At 39.4% G+C, this 18,643-nt stretch overlaps 1 protein-coding gene across 2 annotated transcripts in view; it reads right to left on the bottom strand.

The window, feature by feature from the left end:
• MED10 (mediator complex subunit 10) overlaps positions 1-18,094 on the bottom strand; it is an 81,317-nt gene extending 63,223 nt beyond the window's left edge. The window contains exons 1-4 of one of the 2 annotated variants that reach the window (XM_032988338.2): positions 17,930-18,094; positions 17,579-17,662; positions 16,439-16,541; positions 14,404-15,329 (exon numbers count right to left, since the gene is read on the bottom strand). In XM_032988338.2, the coding sequence (XP_032844229.1) occupies positions 15,234-15,329; positions 16,439-16,541; positions 17,579-17,662; positions 17,930-18,051 (405 nt within the window). In that variant the 5' untranslated portion in view covers positions 18,052-18,094 and the 3' untranslated portion in view covers positions 14,404-15,233. Of the gene's footprint in view, positions 1-14,403; positions 15,330-16,438; positions 16,542-17,578; positions 17,663-17,929 lie in introns of those variants that run through there. The other variant, XM_032988337.2, reaches the window with a different exon arrangement.
• Between the last annotated feature and the right edge of the window lie 549 nt (positions 18,095-18,643).

Genomic DNA, 18,643 nt, shown 5'->3' on the forward strand with positions numbered 1-18,643 from the left:
CAACTGCTATTTTGGGAAGGAAGGTGATTAAACATTTGCAGTCTACCTGGAGATTTGTTTATTTTTTAATAAGGAAAAGTTTCTTCTGGGTGTTATTTGAGAGTGAACAAGGGCCCTAGAACTTACTCAAAGAGCAGCTCTTAAGCACACAGTTGCATCATGAATATTTATCTGGCTGCATGAAAAAGCTCTGAGCATTTTGGCTATGCTTTTCTTCTTCTGCAAGATATCCTCCTTTGTTGGGAGAGTGCTGCCATAGCAACGAAGGGCAGCAGAAGGCAAGGGGGCTGACAGGCATGTATATAAAGCAGGTTGGATTTTCAGGCTAATTAAATGGTTTTGTGTTCTGGGTCACCTTGTAAATGAGATATGATGCTCAGAAAGCTTCAGCCAAAGCTGCTCAGAGAAAGTGGAGCAAATGCACAAAGGTTCTTCTGGTGTTTACCCTTTCTTGAACACAACCTGTAATTTTCATGGTAAGCGATTGCAATGGCTCCAGAAAATCTGTTCCTGGGTCATCTTGCTAAATAGACAAAAGCTGGTTTTATGAGGCAGACTGTAAAACAGTTCATTATGAGTCAGGTGAATTACTCGTATCAGTGGACTTCTACCCTAAATATTCTTCCGACATACATGCTGAAATGCACTAAAATTAATTATAACACAGCCTGAATGAAATGGATTTGAGCAGCTCTGCAAGATAATGCTGCTTCAACATATTTTGTCATCTTGATCAGTTCAGCATTTTTTCAGTTTAAGGCTGGCATGTTTTTTGATTATCTGTGCTGTATGTGTGAAACATTCCAAGTCTACCTGAGGAACAGGTATGGAGGCAGCTGGAGCCTGGTTCTGACATCTCCTCCACCTGTGGCCTATGTTTATGTTTCTGATTCACTTTATAAATTCTGCAGCTTGAATTGCACTTGCCACAGGAACACTGTGAAAATTAGTATTTACACTGCTCTTTGGAGATGGTCCACCCTCACTCCTGTTATTTCCTTGATGACAGTGGGCTAGTAGTTTATTTATGCAGTAGGATTCCATTTTGAAACGCAGCTTCACATAAATGAGCACCAAGGAGACTTTTACTCTTAAAAACTGTTCAGGGTATATGTATGGCAGACTCAGCCCAAACCAGGGCCTCTTCCTGATACAGGGTGCAGATGTGGTGGGAACATGTACCTGCAGGCAGGACCTTAAGACCACTATGGGGCCCCTCAGTTAGCACCCAGCCTGACATACCTGCACACAGCACCTTTGCTTTACATATGCATACCTGCCGGTAGAATACTTTGCAGCTGATAGTGTTTACCCTGGATGTTGACAAGGACATCAAGATGGACTGTCCCTCACAGGCTATTCCCAGCATGCTATTAAGAAGATTTACCCTCTTACAGTTTTGGCTTTGCTCCTGTCTTCCTTTAGCAACATGGATCAGTCACTTGCAGAGAAAACATTGGATATGGTGAATCACTGTCTTGGTAGCTCAGATCAGGTATATACCAGGTGTAGCCTGCTCAAAAATTTGGGGGTTGTTAAGTTTAGTTTTCAAGTTACATCAGAACCACTGTGTCTTACACCTACATTTGGACTTTGCCCAATTTTTAATGAAATGTTTTAACCTAGCTCAAGTTTTCTAACTAAGTCTAAGAATGACTGAGTGAAACTTTATGGTTTCCAATATTAAGAATTTTGCAAGAATGTAGTAAGTCTCTCCTGGCCTTATATTTAAGCATTTTTTTAAAGCTTCTTTATATTCTTTCTAATTCTTTTGGTTTAATGTTTGTAGTCACCCTGGTTTTGTAATTTTTTATCTTAGTTACAATAATACTAAATACTGGCACTAAGAGCTACAACTGTATTTAAAAAAATCCCATCAATTTGCATAGTGTCTCTGCAGTAGTGGAGCAGCATCTTCCTTTAAGACACACTAGTCCTTTGAAATTAGCAAGCAATTTGCTGGTCAGTGCACCTAAACAAGAAATCAATGCCTGCGCTCAGGTCCCTGGGCTGTAGAGTTATTGCAAAAATTGCAAAATTAAACAAGATTTTTATTCTACCATACAGAGTCAATTCAGATCAATGGGAGAGTATTGTCAGTTCTTCAGGCAAAAAAATCTAAGTCTAAATCTTTCATCCCACCCCTTCTGGTGCTGCCTCAGAATTGTTGCAAAGACTACTCTAAAAATGGATCAGAGTAACCTTTTTTCCTGTCCTTCAAATTAATATCACCTCTCCCAAAATACTGCTGCCTGTGCAATACTTCTTGCTGTTGCTATGCCCATAAGATAAATCAGCTCCAGTAATTTGCAGCAATTCATAGTTATTGATGAGTCTTGAGGATGCTTTCTTTGAAGGGAATACATATCCAATTAACCATGTATTTCATTATTAGAACTGCCTTCAACCTCCTCTTATTCTGCTGATAACTGGACAAAATTGTATGGAAAGTGTTCTGCAAATTTTTAGCTCTTTAGTGTACCAGATCACTTGCAGTAAACAGGCTAGCAAAACTGTTATAATTCACTTCAATTTTTACTATCTCTCTTGTGCTGTAGCTTCAGTCTGTATGAAATTACTAAAGAACTGAGTAAAGAAAGCAGCTGTTACAGCTAAGGGAGCTACAATATGACCAGAGCTTTCCGATGAATGTGCAATACTACTGCACAAAGTATATATTAATCTATAAATATATACATTTTTATAAAATACAAAATTATAGTTCAGAAAAAGGCTTCCAGGTTCTTACATGAGTAAATTTCAGTACAGTAGGGTATGGAGGTTAATTCATCAGAATCTGAAAAATGCACACTTCCTGGTTGTGTGCAGTTGGATGACTGCATACCTGTATATTTAAATACTATTTTTATATATATTTACATATAATTGCTAACATGCATCTGAGGTTATTCAAATGATTGTTTGTACAACTACAGGCCATGCTAGTTTGAACTTCTATATATTCATTTAGATGTGTCTGTGCTTACTTGAACAGCCCCAGAGTGCAGTATAGATAAGAAAAGGAAATGACAAAACTGTGAGATACACATTCTTTTTTCTATCTTTTTCAAAATATATTTGGTTTAATTCCCAGGTGGTTTACAGTGATGAGTTAACATGATGTAATTTTAAAACTTAGTCTACTAAGCTGTTTTCAAAGTAAGACTTATTTTATATCAATGGTAAGAGGACTTAGACAAAGCAATGTGATTTTATGCTGGAGGATCCCTGGGCAAAGGAGGATGTCTTTATATCTCTCAGTTTAATATTTATTCTTAAAAAGCACACCTGATGTGGCAAATAAGAAGAAACTGATACTTGTCCTTTGACATCATGTATAAAGAGTATTTTAAAACATTCTATTGACGTTGACAAAAGATAATTTCATCCTCTGAAAAAATATTGGAGGATTTTATATATGAACCCTGAACTGGCATACACTTTTTGCAAATGTTTGTTTAAAATCTGTGTACATTGTCTTTTCCTTAAATTGCACGGTTCTGGATAAATAAAGTGGGTGCAGAAATCTTTGTAGGACAGGAATCTGACTTGCCCAGCTACATTTTTAATCCTGAAATGATAAAGAACTTTTCAATCACCCAGGAACAGCAAAAGGAAGATTATATATTAGGGAAATTAGAGAATAACTATCACAGCATTTGGTAGAGGGAAGGCATAAATACAGGGAAGGCTGTTGGAATTCTCTAAAGGTGTACATATGAGGTTTTGGATATCAGTGATGCATAAGATGAACTCTGGATTCCCTGATGGCCTTCAACAGGATCCCATGTTAAAGAATCTCAAGTTTTAAAAAGACAGAAATGAAAACTGGAAACAATTCAGAGAAGAGTGATAAGTATGATCTGAAGTACAAAACAGCTTTCGTATGAGGAGCAGCTAAACAAAGTAGTCTTCAGTCTGGAAAAAAGATGATTGGGAAGGGAATATTACAGTAATCTATATAACCATGCGTGATGTAAAGAGGAGAGGTAGGAGATGCCTGCTTCCTATCTTTTCTAGTGCAAGAACTAAGAATTAAATTACTGGAGGGCTGATTCAAAACAAATGGAAGCAGACACTTCTTCACATAATACAAATATGAACTGTGGAACTCCTTGCCATGAGATTTTATAGATGTTAAAGTTTAATGGGGTCCAAAGTGCAGCCCAACAAATTCACTGAGGAAAAAAACCCATCCATTGAGACTTATAAAGCTCAAAGGTAATATACATCAGGATGAGGATGTCCTTCCATGCTAAATCAGTGGAGGTGAGGGGAACATATGCAGACAGCCACCTGTGTACTGCTACATTGTTCTGAGTCACAATTTTCTCTGTTTGTGAATCCTCTCTTCACACAGGTCTATTGTGTTTCTTCAAGCTGTTTGTGTTCCTCAAATAATAATAAAGGTAACAGCAATATTTCTGTGACAAGCTTTGTAACTGATTGGTTTGTAAAATTTGGAGCCCAACAAACAAGAGAAAGGAGTGTTTTTACTAATTGCTTCCTTTCTTTTGCTTTCACCATAATCTCAGTGAGTTACAACATCATAATGGTTCTTCCCCCTACACTTAATCAAAAAATAGCATTATTGCTGAGCAGCAATTTTTATTTTTATTGCAATCTTAATGCTCTGCAACCATGAGTATCAACCTCTGGAGATGACAGAGCTTACATGTATGCTGAGAAACCTCAGGAAGTTTATTTACATAAAAGATGAAAATCTGTCCAAGGAAAAAGTACATCTATGAAGCTATATGTCTTCTGCAATGTGTTGTATAAGAGAAGAAATTCTCAAGCTCAGCAAAAAGCAATTTAAAAAGTTGTCACATAATTCATGCTTATTGTGCTCTGAAAACATTTATTGATTTGAAAGATTTTCAAGTTTCTTATTTTGAAATAAGAGCTCTGAAAGAAAATATTTTGCTGATTTTTTTAACATACTTCTCTTAAATAAGATTTGTTGTATCAGTGAATCTATCTGTTGTTTTATTGAGTACCAGATATCTATTCAATTATTCATTTAGGTATTGTAACCTAATATGTGATGACCAGAAAGTATATTTGATCTTAGATAGAGTAACATATCATGTTTGATAAGAGATCTATTCAAAGCCATTTTGTCTGCTGACACTTCTTGGGTCTTGGACTTTGACCATATAAGAGAACTTCTTGAAAAAGTATTGGTTGAATGTAATAAAGTAATAGATAATAGTCTATTATTTAAAAGATAGTAATACCAAAACAAATAAAAGCAAATAATAAATAAAACAAATAATAAGCTTGAAGATGGAATTTTTTATATATTTAAATAATAATAACTTACTACAACAGTGTGTTTCTAGGGTACCTATAGATAAAACATTTTCCCTACAAAAATGGCAATTACCAGTGATTTCGGGAACAGACAATGATAAGTTTATTTTTGTTTACCAATGGGGAATGAAAATTTCCATGGTGATACAGAAGTGACTTGATATAATTGCATCAATATATTAACAGAAGAATTTTGAATCCTTAGCAACATTCCAAATAAAACTTTATGATTTTCAACAATTAACATGGAGAGTAAATATTATTTTTGCAGCAGAAGTGATATAAATACGGCTCAGATTCCCACAAAGTAACTTGTTAAATAATGCAATATGCCAATAATTTTGAATTACTTTTTCCCAGATTATATACAGAAGTTGCTTCACCTTCCTGTGAGGAATATTTGGAGAAGTTTGTGTGATATAATGACCAAATTACAAATAGCAAGTATATTAGATTCAGGTCAGATCTTTAGGTATGGGAATATTATGTGCAATTTCCTAGCACATAAAGGGACTTTTCTTTCAGGAGAAAAAAAGGAATAGTTTTAATAAATTTCATACTGTGCAGAAAGATGGGGTTTTTTTTACTGTCTACATTATGTCTTGTTGAGACTAAATGCAATCTAGTTCTCAGTATGAAATATGTCACAATACAGAAAATACAGATTCTTGATGATTTGAATTAATAGTATTACAAGAGCAATTACAGAAGTATCTTGTAATGTGTGCTCCTCCATTATTTTAATTAAGAAAATATACAGAAGGATCTTAAGCATATGGAAGCAATTGAAGTACATGCAGCAAACACAGTGTTCTCAGAGCAGGACAGATACTCGTGTCACCTTGACAATGTGCTCTGCAGAGCTGGAAGGACATCTGGCAGCTGCCCAGAAATGCTACAGCTATTAATCATAGTAAAGTAGGAAATGACTTTGTGTTGAAATATGAGAATCCAGAAATATTATTGGCAATGATATTTCTCTTTTATTAAGTTGCTGTTAAACTTAGTGTTTGGAACACTTCTTACACAATTTTTAAGTCTTTCTTTATATAATTTACCCTTTAAATACATTGATTTAGAGAGGTTTCAGTAAGACTGCAAGATCAGTTAGTAGTTTCTAACTGATCTAGTTAAAATTTCAAAGACCATTCTGAGCAAAAAGAAGTAGATTACATGGTTTATATTCTCTATTTCTATGATCATAGGAGAGTCAAAGATGAGATTACAAAGTACCTGGGATGACATTATTGCAATCATACAGTAAGAACTTTCAATCACTTGGGAAATGCATTCATCAAATAAAGTAATTTATAAAAATAATACATTATAAAATACCTGGGAAATCATCAAACCCTTACCACCACTTTATCAACCAACTGAATCAGAAAGGTCAACCAATGAAAACCAAACTGCTCTGCCTAGAATGATTTTTTGCATCAAGAAACTCTCTTCCAAGTGGTATGAGAATAACAGATTGCTTCAGGCACACTGGTGCTTCATCTTTTCCTGAGAACTGCCTACCAACCAAGGTGCCTCAAACTGCATGAAAACGCCTAGAAAGAGCTATGGGCTAGATATGCAAACACGTGATCAGCTGCAGCGTGTAACTCCTGGAACAGGTATGTCTTTGCCTGTCAGATTTCACAGCTTTATGTTAGGCATTCTACATAGGAAAGCTTAAGCCAAAAGAAGTTGGGGGAAAGCTGGGCACTCAACTGCTGCTACTTTCAGTAGAGAAAGGGACAGAGAGGATGCTGGATCTTGACAGGTTAAAGTGAAATCCTTTGCACTTTTTGATCAGTTTCTTTTCAAGCCTGAACAAATGAATTTTATACTGTCTTTCTTTGTCCTAAATGGAGAATAGGAGCACACTCTCCATCTTAAAGAAGTGTATGCCCAGCAGCATTATTTAATATCTCTTCATTTCATAGTGTATATAATAAGGATAATGTCTTAAAAAAGAAGCAATTATCTGTAATTACATATTCCCTATTATTTACAAACTCTTACCAAAATTGAAAGTTACATTTGAAATTCTGAATGCTTATAGGCTTTCACACCTTCCTTTTAGCTAAATTTATGTTGCCCTTCAAATATTTTACATGCTTTGTTGCCTGGCTGATGTTATTTTGATGTTATTTTTAAATAAAATTCCAGATCACCTCTAACCATGCAAATCAGGTAACAGAATGGCAAAGAGCAAAGATGTAACATTCTACTTCAACAAATGTCTTGAAGTTTATAAGGTAACTAGAGCATACATCAGTGTGATTCATACATATGAAAACCAATTAACAAACTAGAGAAAAATTAGATTAGATTTTTGTGTTCCATATGAGACTGGAAATGGAAAACATGTTATTTCTAGCAGTTCTTGTTCTACACTATAAACTCAAATGCACTTATTCTGGCTACCTTTTCTTCTCTAAAACATGCATAAATTATAACAGTTACCTCTCTTCCATATTACGCTAAATATGGACTGTTTTGGGAAATTGAAGCAATAGCAGTATTTTCTATGCCCAGCCTAGAAACAGCAAGTGGAGAATAAGCAAGTGTCACAGATTTAGAACTGGAGCTGAGCAGAACATGAAACTTGATGGTTTTGCGGGTTTTTTCTGTTTGTTTTGTTTTGTAGTGTGGGGTTTTTTTATCATTCCTGATGTAACCAAGCCAAAAAAATGTTTTCTCACACAGACATGTTGCCCACGAAACACACCCTGCTGGGATCCTATGATGATGTCACCTATAAGGAATACTGTTCCCTAATCCTCCATCTCCACTATCGCAGTCACTAGGTTTACCATGACCACCTGGATATCCAGGGGAAGTATATAGTCCATGTGTTGTCTGTAAATCACCTCTCTCTCAGACAGGGAAGCATGGGACCTTCCTCCCTCCCACCAGCAAGCATGGACATCACTGTCAGGAGGGTAACTGTCTTCATTGTGGCCAGTGTTGGGTACTTACTTATTTTATTAACCAACAACAAGAATAACAAATTATATACTTACAGAGAAGACATTTCACACATTTTTAAGGCCTCAGGGCTGTGGAAGTGCCTGCTCCCCACGGCTCCTCCACTGCTCTAGGCTGATCTCCAAATCCTATGGGAAGCTCTGGCTAGCATGCAGAGGCAGACTGCAGACCTCTAGACTTCTTAATACCTGCTGCACCCAGAGTGATGCTGGCTCCCCTGCTCCCCAAAATGCTCCAAGGGGATTGGGCGGGAATGTGGTGATTTATCAACAAGATGCAGCTCACCTTCGCTGCCTACTCAGGGACTTAGGCAGCAGGCATTAGCTGTTTGGCACTTAAAATACCCTGGGTCTCACCAGCAGCCTCCAAATCCTGTCACTCCCTGTATGGACCACCATGACCAGAACCCTGCTCCAGCACCCTGATGACCTACTCATTATATCAGAGCTGCTTTAGGGGGGGCCACAATTGCTCAGCTGAGGCCGAGGCTGCTGCTGGAGCTGCGGAGAGGGCTCAGCTGGATGCTGACAGGCACAAGTCGCTTTATAAACCTGGCCACAGAAACTGCATGGGAAGAACAAGCCCCTATTGTCCACCAAAGGTTAGGGCTGACTGAGGCCATCAAAGAGGAGCTGGCCAGGGCTGACCTGACCCAGAGCCAGCCTGTCAGGCCGGGGTGTCATTCTGGAGAGACCACAACTGCGTGCTGCAGAGACCATACCCACATGCTTGTGGGAGCCTAGGTCCATCTGCCTTGCTCCACATTCTGCTCCGTCTCCCTTGCAGAAGAGGAGCTTGTGGAGCTAGGTCTCATAACCCATGGAGAAGCCAGATGCAGATACACTTCTACGGCTAAAATCAGTTTAAAAAAATGCACTGGCCAAAAGGGACAAAACAATTTTTTAAAATCATACATTACAAAATGTGTAAAGAAAATAATACTTTTTTTTTTTTTTTTTGGCAAAATATCCTTTATTAATGCCCACTAAATATGATTGGGTAGCAATTCTTATGGGATGGAAGAGAAAAGCAAGATGCAGAAGAAAATGCACAGCCTGAGGAAAATATTACCCTTTATACTATAAATAGATTGTTAAATACTGGAATTCGGAATAGAAGAATCATTGTTATTTGAGATAACAATAGAATAAAATTTTAAAATAGAGATCCTATTGTATTTTCATAAAATAGACACTAGAGGCTACTGTGCTTTTGGCTTTGGAAGTATGATAGTTGTTATTTATTAGAAGCCTCTGTCACTCTTCTTCATTCTGCAAAAATCAACTTACTCAACTATTCTAATATTGGCATTCGTACCTCAGTATTGGGACCAGCACTGTTTAATATCTTTGTTGGTGACATGGACAGTGGGATTGAGTGCACCCTCAACAAATTTGTCAATGACACCAAGCTGTGCAGTGCAGTTAACACGCTGTAGGGAATGGATGACATCCAGAGGGACCTCAACATGCTCGAGAGATGGGCCTGGGCAAACCTTATGACGTTCAAAGTGCAAGGTCCTGCACAGGGGTCTGGGAAATCCCAAGCACAAACACAGGCTCGGCGATGAGTGGATTGAGAGCAGCCCTAAGATATTAGGGTATTACTGAGTGGAAAACTGACTATGAGCCAGCAATGTGCACTGACAGCCCAGGAAGCCAACTGTGTCCTGGGCTGTATCAAGAGAAGTGTGGCCAGCAGGTCGAGGGAAGGGATTCTCCCCCTCTGCTCTCAAGACCCCACCTGGAGTGGTGTGTTCAGCTGTGGGGCCCCCAATATAAGAAGGACACGGACCTGCTTGAGCAGGTTCAGAGGAAACCACAAAGATGATCAGGGGTCTGAAGCACCTCCCTTATGAGGACAGGCTGAGAGTTGGTGTTGTTCAGCCTGGAGAAGAGAAGGCTCCAGAGAGACCTTATAGCGGCCTGCCAGTGCTTAAAGGGGGCTACAGGAAAGGTGGGGAGGGACTCCTTATCAGGGGGTGTAGGGATAGGACGAGGGTAGCAGTTTTAAACTGAAAGAGGGCAGATTTGGATTAGATCTAAGGAAGAAATTCTTTACTGTGAGGATGGTGAGGCTCTGGCCCAGGGTGCCCAGAGCAGCTGTGGCTGCCCCCTCCCTGGGAGGGTTCAAGGCCAGGTTGGACGGGGCTGGGAGCCCCCTGGGCTGGGGGAAGGGGGCCCTGCCCGGGGCTGGGGGGTTGGAACTGGATGATCTTTAAGGTCCCTCCAACCCAAACCATTCTGTGATTCTATGACAATAACGTTACAGTAACAGCATTAACAGCAGTGAGAAGAGAGAACACACAAGGCCTTGCTGAGGTGTTACGTAGCTGGCACAACCACATCCATAATGTCGTGCCAATATTAGAACATGACCAAAATGGAATGATGCTTCACAAACAAATCAAATGCATAGATTTAGTCTGAGTCCTTGGTACAGCATTTCTAAAAGGATGATGGGGTTGTAACAGTAGCAAAATGAATAGCCTTTCCCACAAGGTACAGGAGATTGCCTAATGCAAAATCACATTGGCATTCCTGTGGAGTGATGTGAAGGCTGTAGCTGAGACAGAAAGGATGCTTATGGGACAATTCAACTAATTTCAAGGGCTTCCCACACTAAACCCACCAAAGCACAAAAAATTCCCAGATTCTACGAACAGAGTTTCTCTTTCACTATCCTCTGCCAAAAATATCTGATCTCACCCAACCCTGCTGGTGCTCTTAAGAGATGGAAAGTAACTGGGTTATGGAGAAACGATTCAGATGCATAGCAGGCAGAGGGCAGCTGTGATGCATTGAAACAATACACAGAATTTGGGTTTTTTTCTGTTAACCAAAGGATATTTTCAACACAAAAATATTTAATATTCAGAAGGTTAAATTTTGAATTCTGTTCAGTGTTTCTGTATTCAAGGAATAAATCCTCTTTCCAGCAAATCTATAAGAGTATCTCTCTCCTTCTCACACCATCTTTTCCTATCAGCAGTAGGAGTAAACCCATACAATATAAGATCTAATTAGTTTCTTATTAGTTTCTACAGAATATATAGCACGGAATATAGATATGAAAAGAATACACTACAAAAAAGCTATACCATATTAAACACATTAGCTCTGAGCTGATCAACACAGAGCTGCTTGGCATATAAACTGGTGAAGACATATGTGATGCTAAGCTCTACAGAACATCTAGAATATAAATCCCATGATAGTATCTTCACAGCACCAGCCTGACATTGTGTGATACTGTTATAAATTAGTACACTAGGCTCAAAATTCAAAGTAACCATACGTGTAAAAACTAATTTGAAAATTGAATGGCATCACAGCAAAGGGTTGAATCAAAGACGAAGCAGAAAGTAAAACTAAGTATTTGATTTTTTTATTAAAGAACCAAAAAGATAAGGTCTTACCTGGTTGAAAAACTTACGCTTATGTAATAACATTAATGTCTCTAAAGTTACCAACAGGAAAATCATAGTTAGTGTGAGAAATTGGGAACAGGTACAGAGATGTCCACTAAATGTAGCGGGTTTAGAAATGAATAAAGATGCACTAGACAGACAGGATTACCTTGAGGGTTCAGTTCCTCCAGAAGCTTCACCTTTATTTCAAAGTAAACTACACTCTGCATATACTTTAAACTGTTTCTGATCCCACACACCTTTAAAACTATTTTTGCTCACAACCTAGTGCACTGAAAAGCAAATAAAGCTTGCAACACCTCTTCAGTGCTTCAACTACAAGCACAGGTGCTAATCACAATTTGTGCTACATAAAAGCAAAGGTCCCTGCACTAGTTAAATACCTATCACCATCTGCAGCATACCGAAAAAAAAAAAAAAAAAAATCAGTGTTGAGACTGAATAGCCAAAAACCTTTCACTGTGAGAAGGTAAAATTATAGAATCATATAAACCAGGAAAAAAATGGTTGGAATGGACCTCTGCAGGTTATCTAGTTCACTTGCCTGCCCCCAGATGGGCTAACTTTTACACTATGTCCAATTGCTCAGAACTTTGTACACGCAAGATGAAACAATCTCTTAGGACAGCAATTCTGCAGCCACTCTGAGAACCTGTTCTAGTGCTAAACCAGTCTCAGTGAAGAACTTACGCCTCCTGCCCATCAAATTTCCTTCCTTACAACTCAGATTCACTGCCGCTCGTCCTTGCTCTCCATCCCTGCTCTCTTTCAATACATATTTTACACTAATTCATACAGATTTTTTTTTTTTTCCTGAATGGTATAATCCTATGGTCAAAAAAGGGCTGGGATGAACTTCATAAAGTCATCTTGTTTCTCTCCCTGCTTTAAGATAGGATAAACTATACCAGTGTTTTGTGAATTATGTTCTTCTGATGGAAACTCCACTTCCTCAATGTGAAAACTATACCACTGCTTTGCTAGCCTTACAATAAGATTGTTTTCTAATGCCTAATATTAATTTCTCTTTCAGCAATTTTAGCCTCTACCCTTTATCCTTTTTATACTTGCAGACTGTATTATTTGAATCATAGTCTTGCAGTATCATATTGATTGGAAAAAGCCTCTAGTTCACCTAGCCAGGCTCCTGCTCTGAGCAGAGCAACTGCTAAGTTAGACCAGGCTGCTCAGGGCCTAGTCCAGGTGAGTCTTAAAAACCTCTGAAGGTGGCTGGAGATTCTACCAGCTGTCTGGTCAACCTGTTCCAGTGCTTCCCCAGTTAGCCTGTCTACATTCAAACAAAATGTCAGCTTGCTGACATAAGCAGAATCTTATGTGGTTTGTTTTCATTCAATTTCTAGAGTGCTTTCATTTTTTTTTTCCTAAATTGCTGTTACGAAAATGAAAGCTACCAACGATGCTCTAAAGCATTAGGAAACACCATATAAAGTTTACAGATACAAAAATTCAAATAGGAAGGACAATCTATCTAGATGACTTTTAATTCTAAGAGAATTTGCACAGCCAGAGTAAAATATTTTGGAATAAAAATAAAAAAATAAGACTTCCTGGAAGCACCAGTTTTCAACTGTGCTAGTCCACCAAGTCTGACACGCAAGCTGATGTCAGCGCTACGAGCCAGAGTACTCCAGTATCCAGACCATTATCTACTGGCCTCTTGTCCCACAAGCATTCTCTTTCAACTACTTTTTACATGTAGTTTCACCTGCCTGCTGCCAACAGTTTTCCTCTCAAGCTCTGCTGCCCACATTTTACGTACTTGAAAAATACTTTCTTTACTTGTGCCCTGTATGCATCCCACTCACCAGTCACAAGCAAAAACTCCCAGGGACCTGGCAACCCAAGCAGAGCAAAAGGCAACCACAGTGCACTTTTTCTTTATTGCTGCTTTCTGCCAAGTTATTACAGTCACCTTGGAAGGGAAAAGAGTGATCAGTGCAGGAGCAAGTACAAAGAAATGCAAGTGTGCAGACCAGGGAGGGGGAGGATGTAACAGCAATTAGATTAACTTAGACTGCCAGGTAACAAGCCTTAACTAACTAATGCAGGGAAACACCTAACTTTCTGTTTTTCCTTTTATTATGCCAAAGCTGGATCGGGCATAGGACTGGTTGGCACTAGGGATGGGCTTTGCTTCAGCTTGGTGACTCAGCATAGGCAGAACTTCAGCTGTGGAAACCAACAACTTTAAAGACCTTAATGGGGATTTAGGTATGTTCATGAACTAGGTCAATCTGCTATAGAGCACACAAATATAGCGCTGTTTTGGAGCTCCTACCCAAAACCACTAAGTTTAGCAAGTAAGTTAACAATGTAAAAAATTCATTTACTGATGCAAAAAAAGTCCAGTTACATCTGGAAGGACAAATGTGAGCACAAATGTTTCAAGTTTCAACAATCTCCAAGATTAAAAGAGGTCCTCTTGCTTCCCCTGTAAAACTAGTCTTCTGCACACACATTACACCCAACACGGGGGTTGATACCGGGACAACCCTTACGCATGAACAGTCAGAGGTCTCACAGATGAGTTTGCAGCTGATCTGAAGTGCTTCAGCTGACAATCACTGATCCCCAAAATCTCCTGCTTCGGGTACTAAAAGAGAAGTTTACTCCACAAAACCAAAATACCAGGTTGACAATATCTTCAGATACATTGCTTTAATAGCAAAGTTTTAATATCTTTTATTTCTATCACTGTGAGACTGAAGAATACGCTATTTTTCACAGCTTTCAGTTCATTCTCCAAAGAGTAGCATGCAACAGAAAAACATTAGCATTTAGATTTTTTTTCACATTTTTATTCAACAACCAGATTACAGAAAATGGGTAGAATTAAACAAAAGCTTACATTAAATACTAAACAAAATATTAACATTGCTGAGGAGCTAGTTCCCGAATATGCTCACTTTCTATATCCTCAACCATCTGCACTGCAGCTCATAGAACAAAACAAGAATAGCTGAAGTTTTTCTTGGATGCAATTCATTATGCCACATGAGAACTGCAGCCCTTGACAGGCTCCTGTTCAGTAGAATTTAGCAAGATGAAAGTAGTCAAGTGTTTGTACAGTAATGAAAAAAAGCAGTTTACAAATGAAAAATTATCAAGTATAATAAATACACTTCCCTTAAAAAGAAGTGAGCCCTCACTCTCGGAGCACACTTTTCAGAAGACAAAACCCATGATTTTCTGCTCTGGAAATGTACTTTGTGCGAAATGATTTGCATTGATGACCTGTAAACAATTATATCTCCAAAGCCTTTCAGGAAAGAATAGATTCCCATAGAAAGTTTCAACTGCAATCTTTTACTCAAAGTCTTCAGAAATATTCAGTAGCTTCAGACCAGACCCATTAGCAATCAGTCCATCACTGCCATTTTTAGTTACAGTTGTTATGACAGCTTGGATTCCCCCTCTCTCTAATCAATGTTTTTATAGAGTGGTGTCAGTTTATGGATTGACATTTTTAGTGCTATCAAAGGCCAGCCTAAGGAGGAGGATCTTCTCCTCGAATAGCTTTGTACTTTGCCATGTCTTCTGGGAACACCTTTGTCAGTTCTTGAATTAACAGACTTTTAAATTTCTGGAAAAAGGAAAAAAAATGCATATATGCCATTGGCACAATTTATTTAGATTTCATCAAGCAATATCATCTGATGAACAGAAATGTTAGCATACAATATAGTTCTACATTTCAGTGACCTAAGAGAATGGTACCCCAAAAAAACCTTCAAAACCAAACACGCAAACACAGAAAGTTACATTCACACCTTTAATTTCCCATAAATTAACTAGCATTTTCACCTAAGAAATACAAAGTAGTTGAACCTCTCTGGTAAACGCTGGTGCCTGAATATCTGACCTTATTAAGCAACACTGATAAAGGACATGGCCTCTTGATTTGATATGGAGACCACTCCACCTCCAAAAAAGAACTCACACCTGGCTTATAAATACACAATTCTTCCTACAACTTTTACAAGCACAGAGCATATCAAAAGAAAGAGAAGCTTAGAACATATGGAGATGTGTCTCTATTCTGCAGCATTTTTTGCCATCCTCTACACTGATTTTAAGTTCAGTCAATGAATGTTCTGAAACACAAACAGCCCTTTCTCAATTGTCACTAAACTTTTTCTGATCATGTTTTTCAGCAGTAATTCCATCAGCTAACCAGTACAATAGAGTATTTAGGTTCATACTAGATGAAAGTTCAGAAAACCCAAAACACTGGCATATATTTTAAGTAATTTTATAAAGATTAACTCATGCTTATATAGCACATTTGACATTTAAATATCTAAGATCCATTCAAGACTGGAAAAATACCCCTTCCATTTTGCTTATTCCTAATTTTACATACATCACAGTTACAGATCTGTAACAGTGTGAGGTACTTGCTAATATTCAAAATGAAAACAAACAAACAAATAAATCTGTAATGCTACATACAACTTTAGCAAAAACAAAATCATAGCCACATCTGCATCTCCAACTGTGGCATGAATTACAAGTTTCCTTTCCAGGACAAGCTATATTAGTGGCAATTAAGATACAAGGACGCAGAGCAATTCATAATACAAGTCACCTAATAAGGGAATTCAATAACTGCACAAGTGAAAAACCCTCACATATTTACAGAAAAGTAAAAACTTATCAAATACATAAGTACTTTCATTATTTCTGCTTTACCTTCATTGTGTCAATTTTTCCTTTCACTTGTTCATTTTTAGCCAAAGCTCGCTCCAGACACTCTTTAGTGTAAAGCTGAGGATTGCGGCCTTGATCTATGTATCTGAAAATAGAAAATATACTACCTAAATGACCATAATCCTACTAGGATGTTCTCCAAGGTACAGAATTATTCACCTTGCTGTCTTTTTGTTACTACTGTTCTCTGAAAGATGCATTTTTAAAAAGTTTAACACAGCTGGTTTTGAAAGACAGCTCAAGGAGGACTAGGCCATGGCCAGCAAACAGCTGCCTTGGTATGCTGTTTTAAATCTGTTTCCAGAAAGCCCAAAGCTTTGAAAAAAACTACTGAAAGCAAACAAGAAATATAACTACCTAGCTCCTCACAGGCATTAGGTACACATCCATGAAGAAAGATGGTCCTTTTCCAAGCAATTGGAAGGGTGCTACCTATGAAGTAGCTAAGTTAATACACGGTGAGTACTAAGCACATAGGAATACAGTACCCAGAAATTCAAGGGTGAGGAGGAAGTGCACAGATCATAGTAAAAATACAACACACCTGTATCAGCAAACCTCTAAGTGTATTTTTGCTTTGCAATGTAAGTGCCTAACAAAGGAAAATTCAATCACTGAATAAAGAAAGCAGCACATTTAAGATTGTCATCACAGACTTACAGATAGAGAGCCCAACTGAGGAAAGTCCTGTATAGCAAATATTACATTAGAGTATCACAAACCAGTGACATTTGAACTTACAAGAAACACTAGTGAAGTAACTTGTTAGCTATATCATAAAAGCTGTCTTGCATAGCTCTCCCTCTACTTTCATGATTTTGCTTTTAGCCTTCTAATTCTCTGCCAACAGGAAGACTGCCCCTACCAAAACGAAACACCTAAGGACTAGCCTTATTTATTGTCACCCTTATTTTCACCTGCAGCTTGAAATCCTGATTCTAACCTAGTGTAAAAATATATTCCCAAAACAAATGCTTGCTTACTGAATCACTGGATTCAGCAGAATTTGTATTACTGCCTACATACATTAAGTTAATACAAGGAGACCTCAGGGAAAACACCCACGCTACCTCAAATCACACCAACTGCAGCACCTTCCCTTCCAGGTGCAAAGTTACTTACTCAAAAACTTCCAAGGGCACGCTGATATCGTGAAGCTGCTGTCGGCATTTGTCGATATCCTGCAAGCCCGTTACCATGAAATTCCTGTAAGAAGACAAACGGGCGGGTTTTAACCAAAAAGGGGCGTACTGCGCTAAGCCTAACCCCGGCTGCGGGACCAGAGCCGTGAAACCCAGCCAGGGAGAGCCCGGCGAAACGCCCTGCCGCTCCTCCCGCGCCTCGCTAGGGCGGAAGGTGACTGGCCCCCAGTCCCCTGGGGCCCAGGACCACCGGCCCCCTCAGGCCCCCGGCAAAGGCCCCGCGGCGGGGCCTGCTAACGGAAAAGGGTGGCGGAGCGGCAGGTCCCCTCACAGTTTCTGGTTGAGACCAGCCTGGCTGCTGGGCTGGAAGTCACTGACGATAATGCCGAGCTGCCGAATGTTCTCCACGAACTTCTCCAGGTGCTCCTCCAGGGAGTCGAACTTCTCCGCCATCGCCCGCCGCCGCCTTGCCTTGCCCCGCCCCACTTCCGGCCTACCACGCATGCGCGGCGGAGGAGGCAGGCGGAGGGACTGGGTTGCTCCCACCTCGCGCTACGCCCGTCCCCTCGAAACACGCCCCCTCCGTTGAGACCACGCCCCCTCCGTTGAGACCACGCCCCCGCCGCGGACAGAAGCGGCGGGACGGGGGGGGACAGCGCAAAATCCGCCGTTGCGCAGCCGCGCAAACAGCGCGGGGCGGTACGAAAGTGGTGGGCAGCCAGCCTGGAGCTCCAGCAGCGCTTGTCGCTTCTGACGGCGTGTATTGATTACGCTTCTCGCTGCACAGCAGGGCGCTCGGTTCAGCGGCTGCGCCGCGGTCAGAAAATGAATTCGAGACAAAAAGATTTATAAGCCTTTAGTTGCGCAAGTCGGTATGTGCTTGGGGCATTCCGGATGTATCAAATATGTGATTGCAAATCGTGAGAAATATTTTTTACCCTGAAGGTAATCAATACTAAATTATAATTCTCATCTTCTATAACTGCCAGGTAATTTTGACAAGCTGGATCATTCAGTAGCTGTCAGCATTGCATTTTCTTCTTTT

Source organism: Tyto alba, unplaced genomic scaffold (assembly GCF_018691265.1).
Source record: "Tyto alba isolate M040663 unplaced genomic scaffold, T.alba_DEE_v4.0 Super-Scaffold_27, whole genome shotgun sequence".
In the NCBI taxonomy this organism is placed as follows: Eukaryota; Metazoa; Chordata; class Aves; order Strigiformes; family Tytonidae; genus Tyto; species Tyto alba.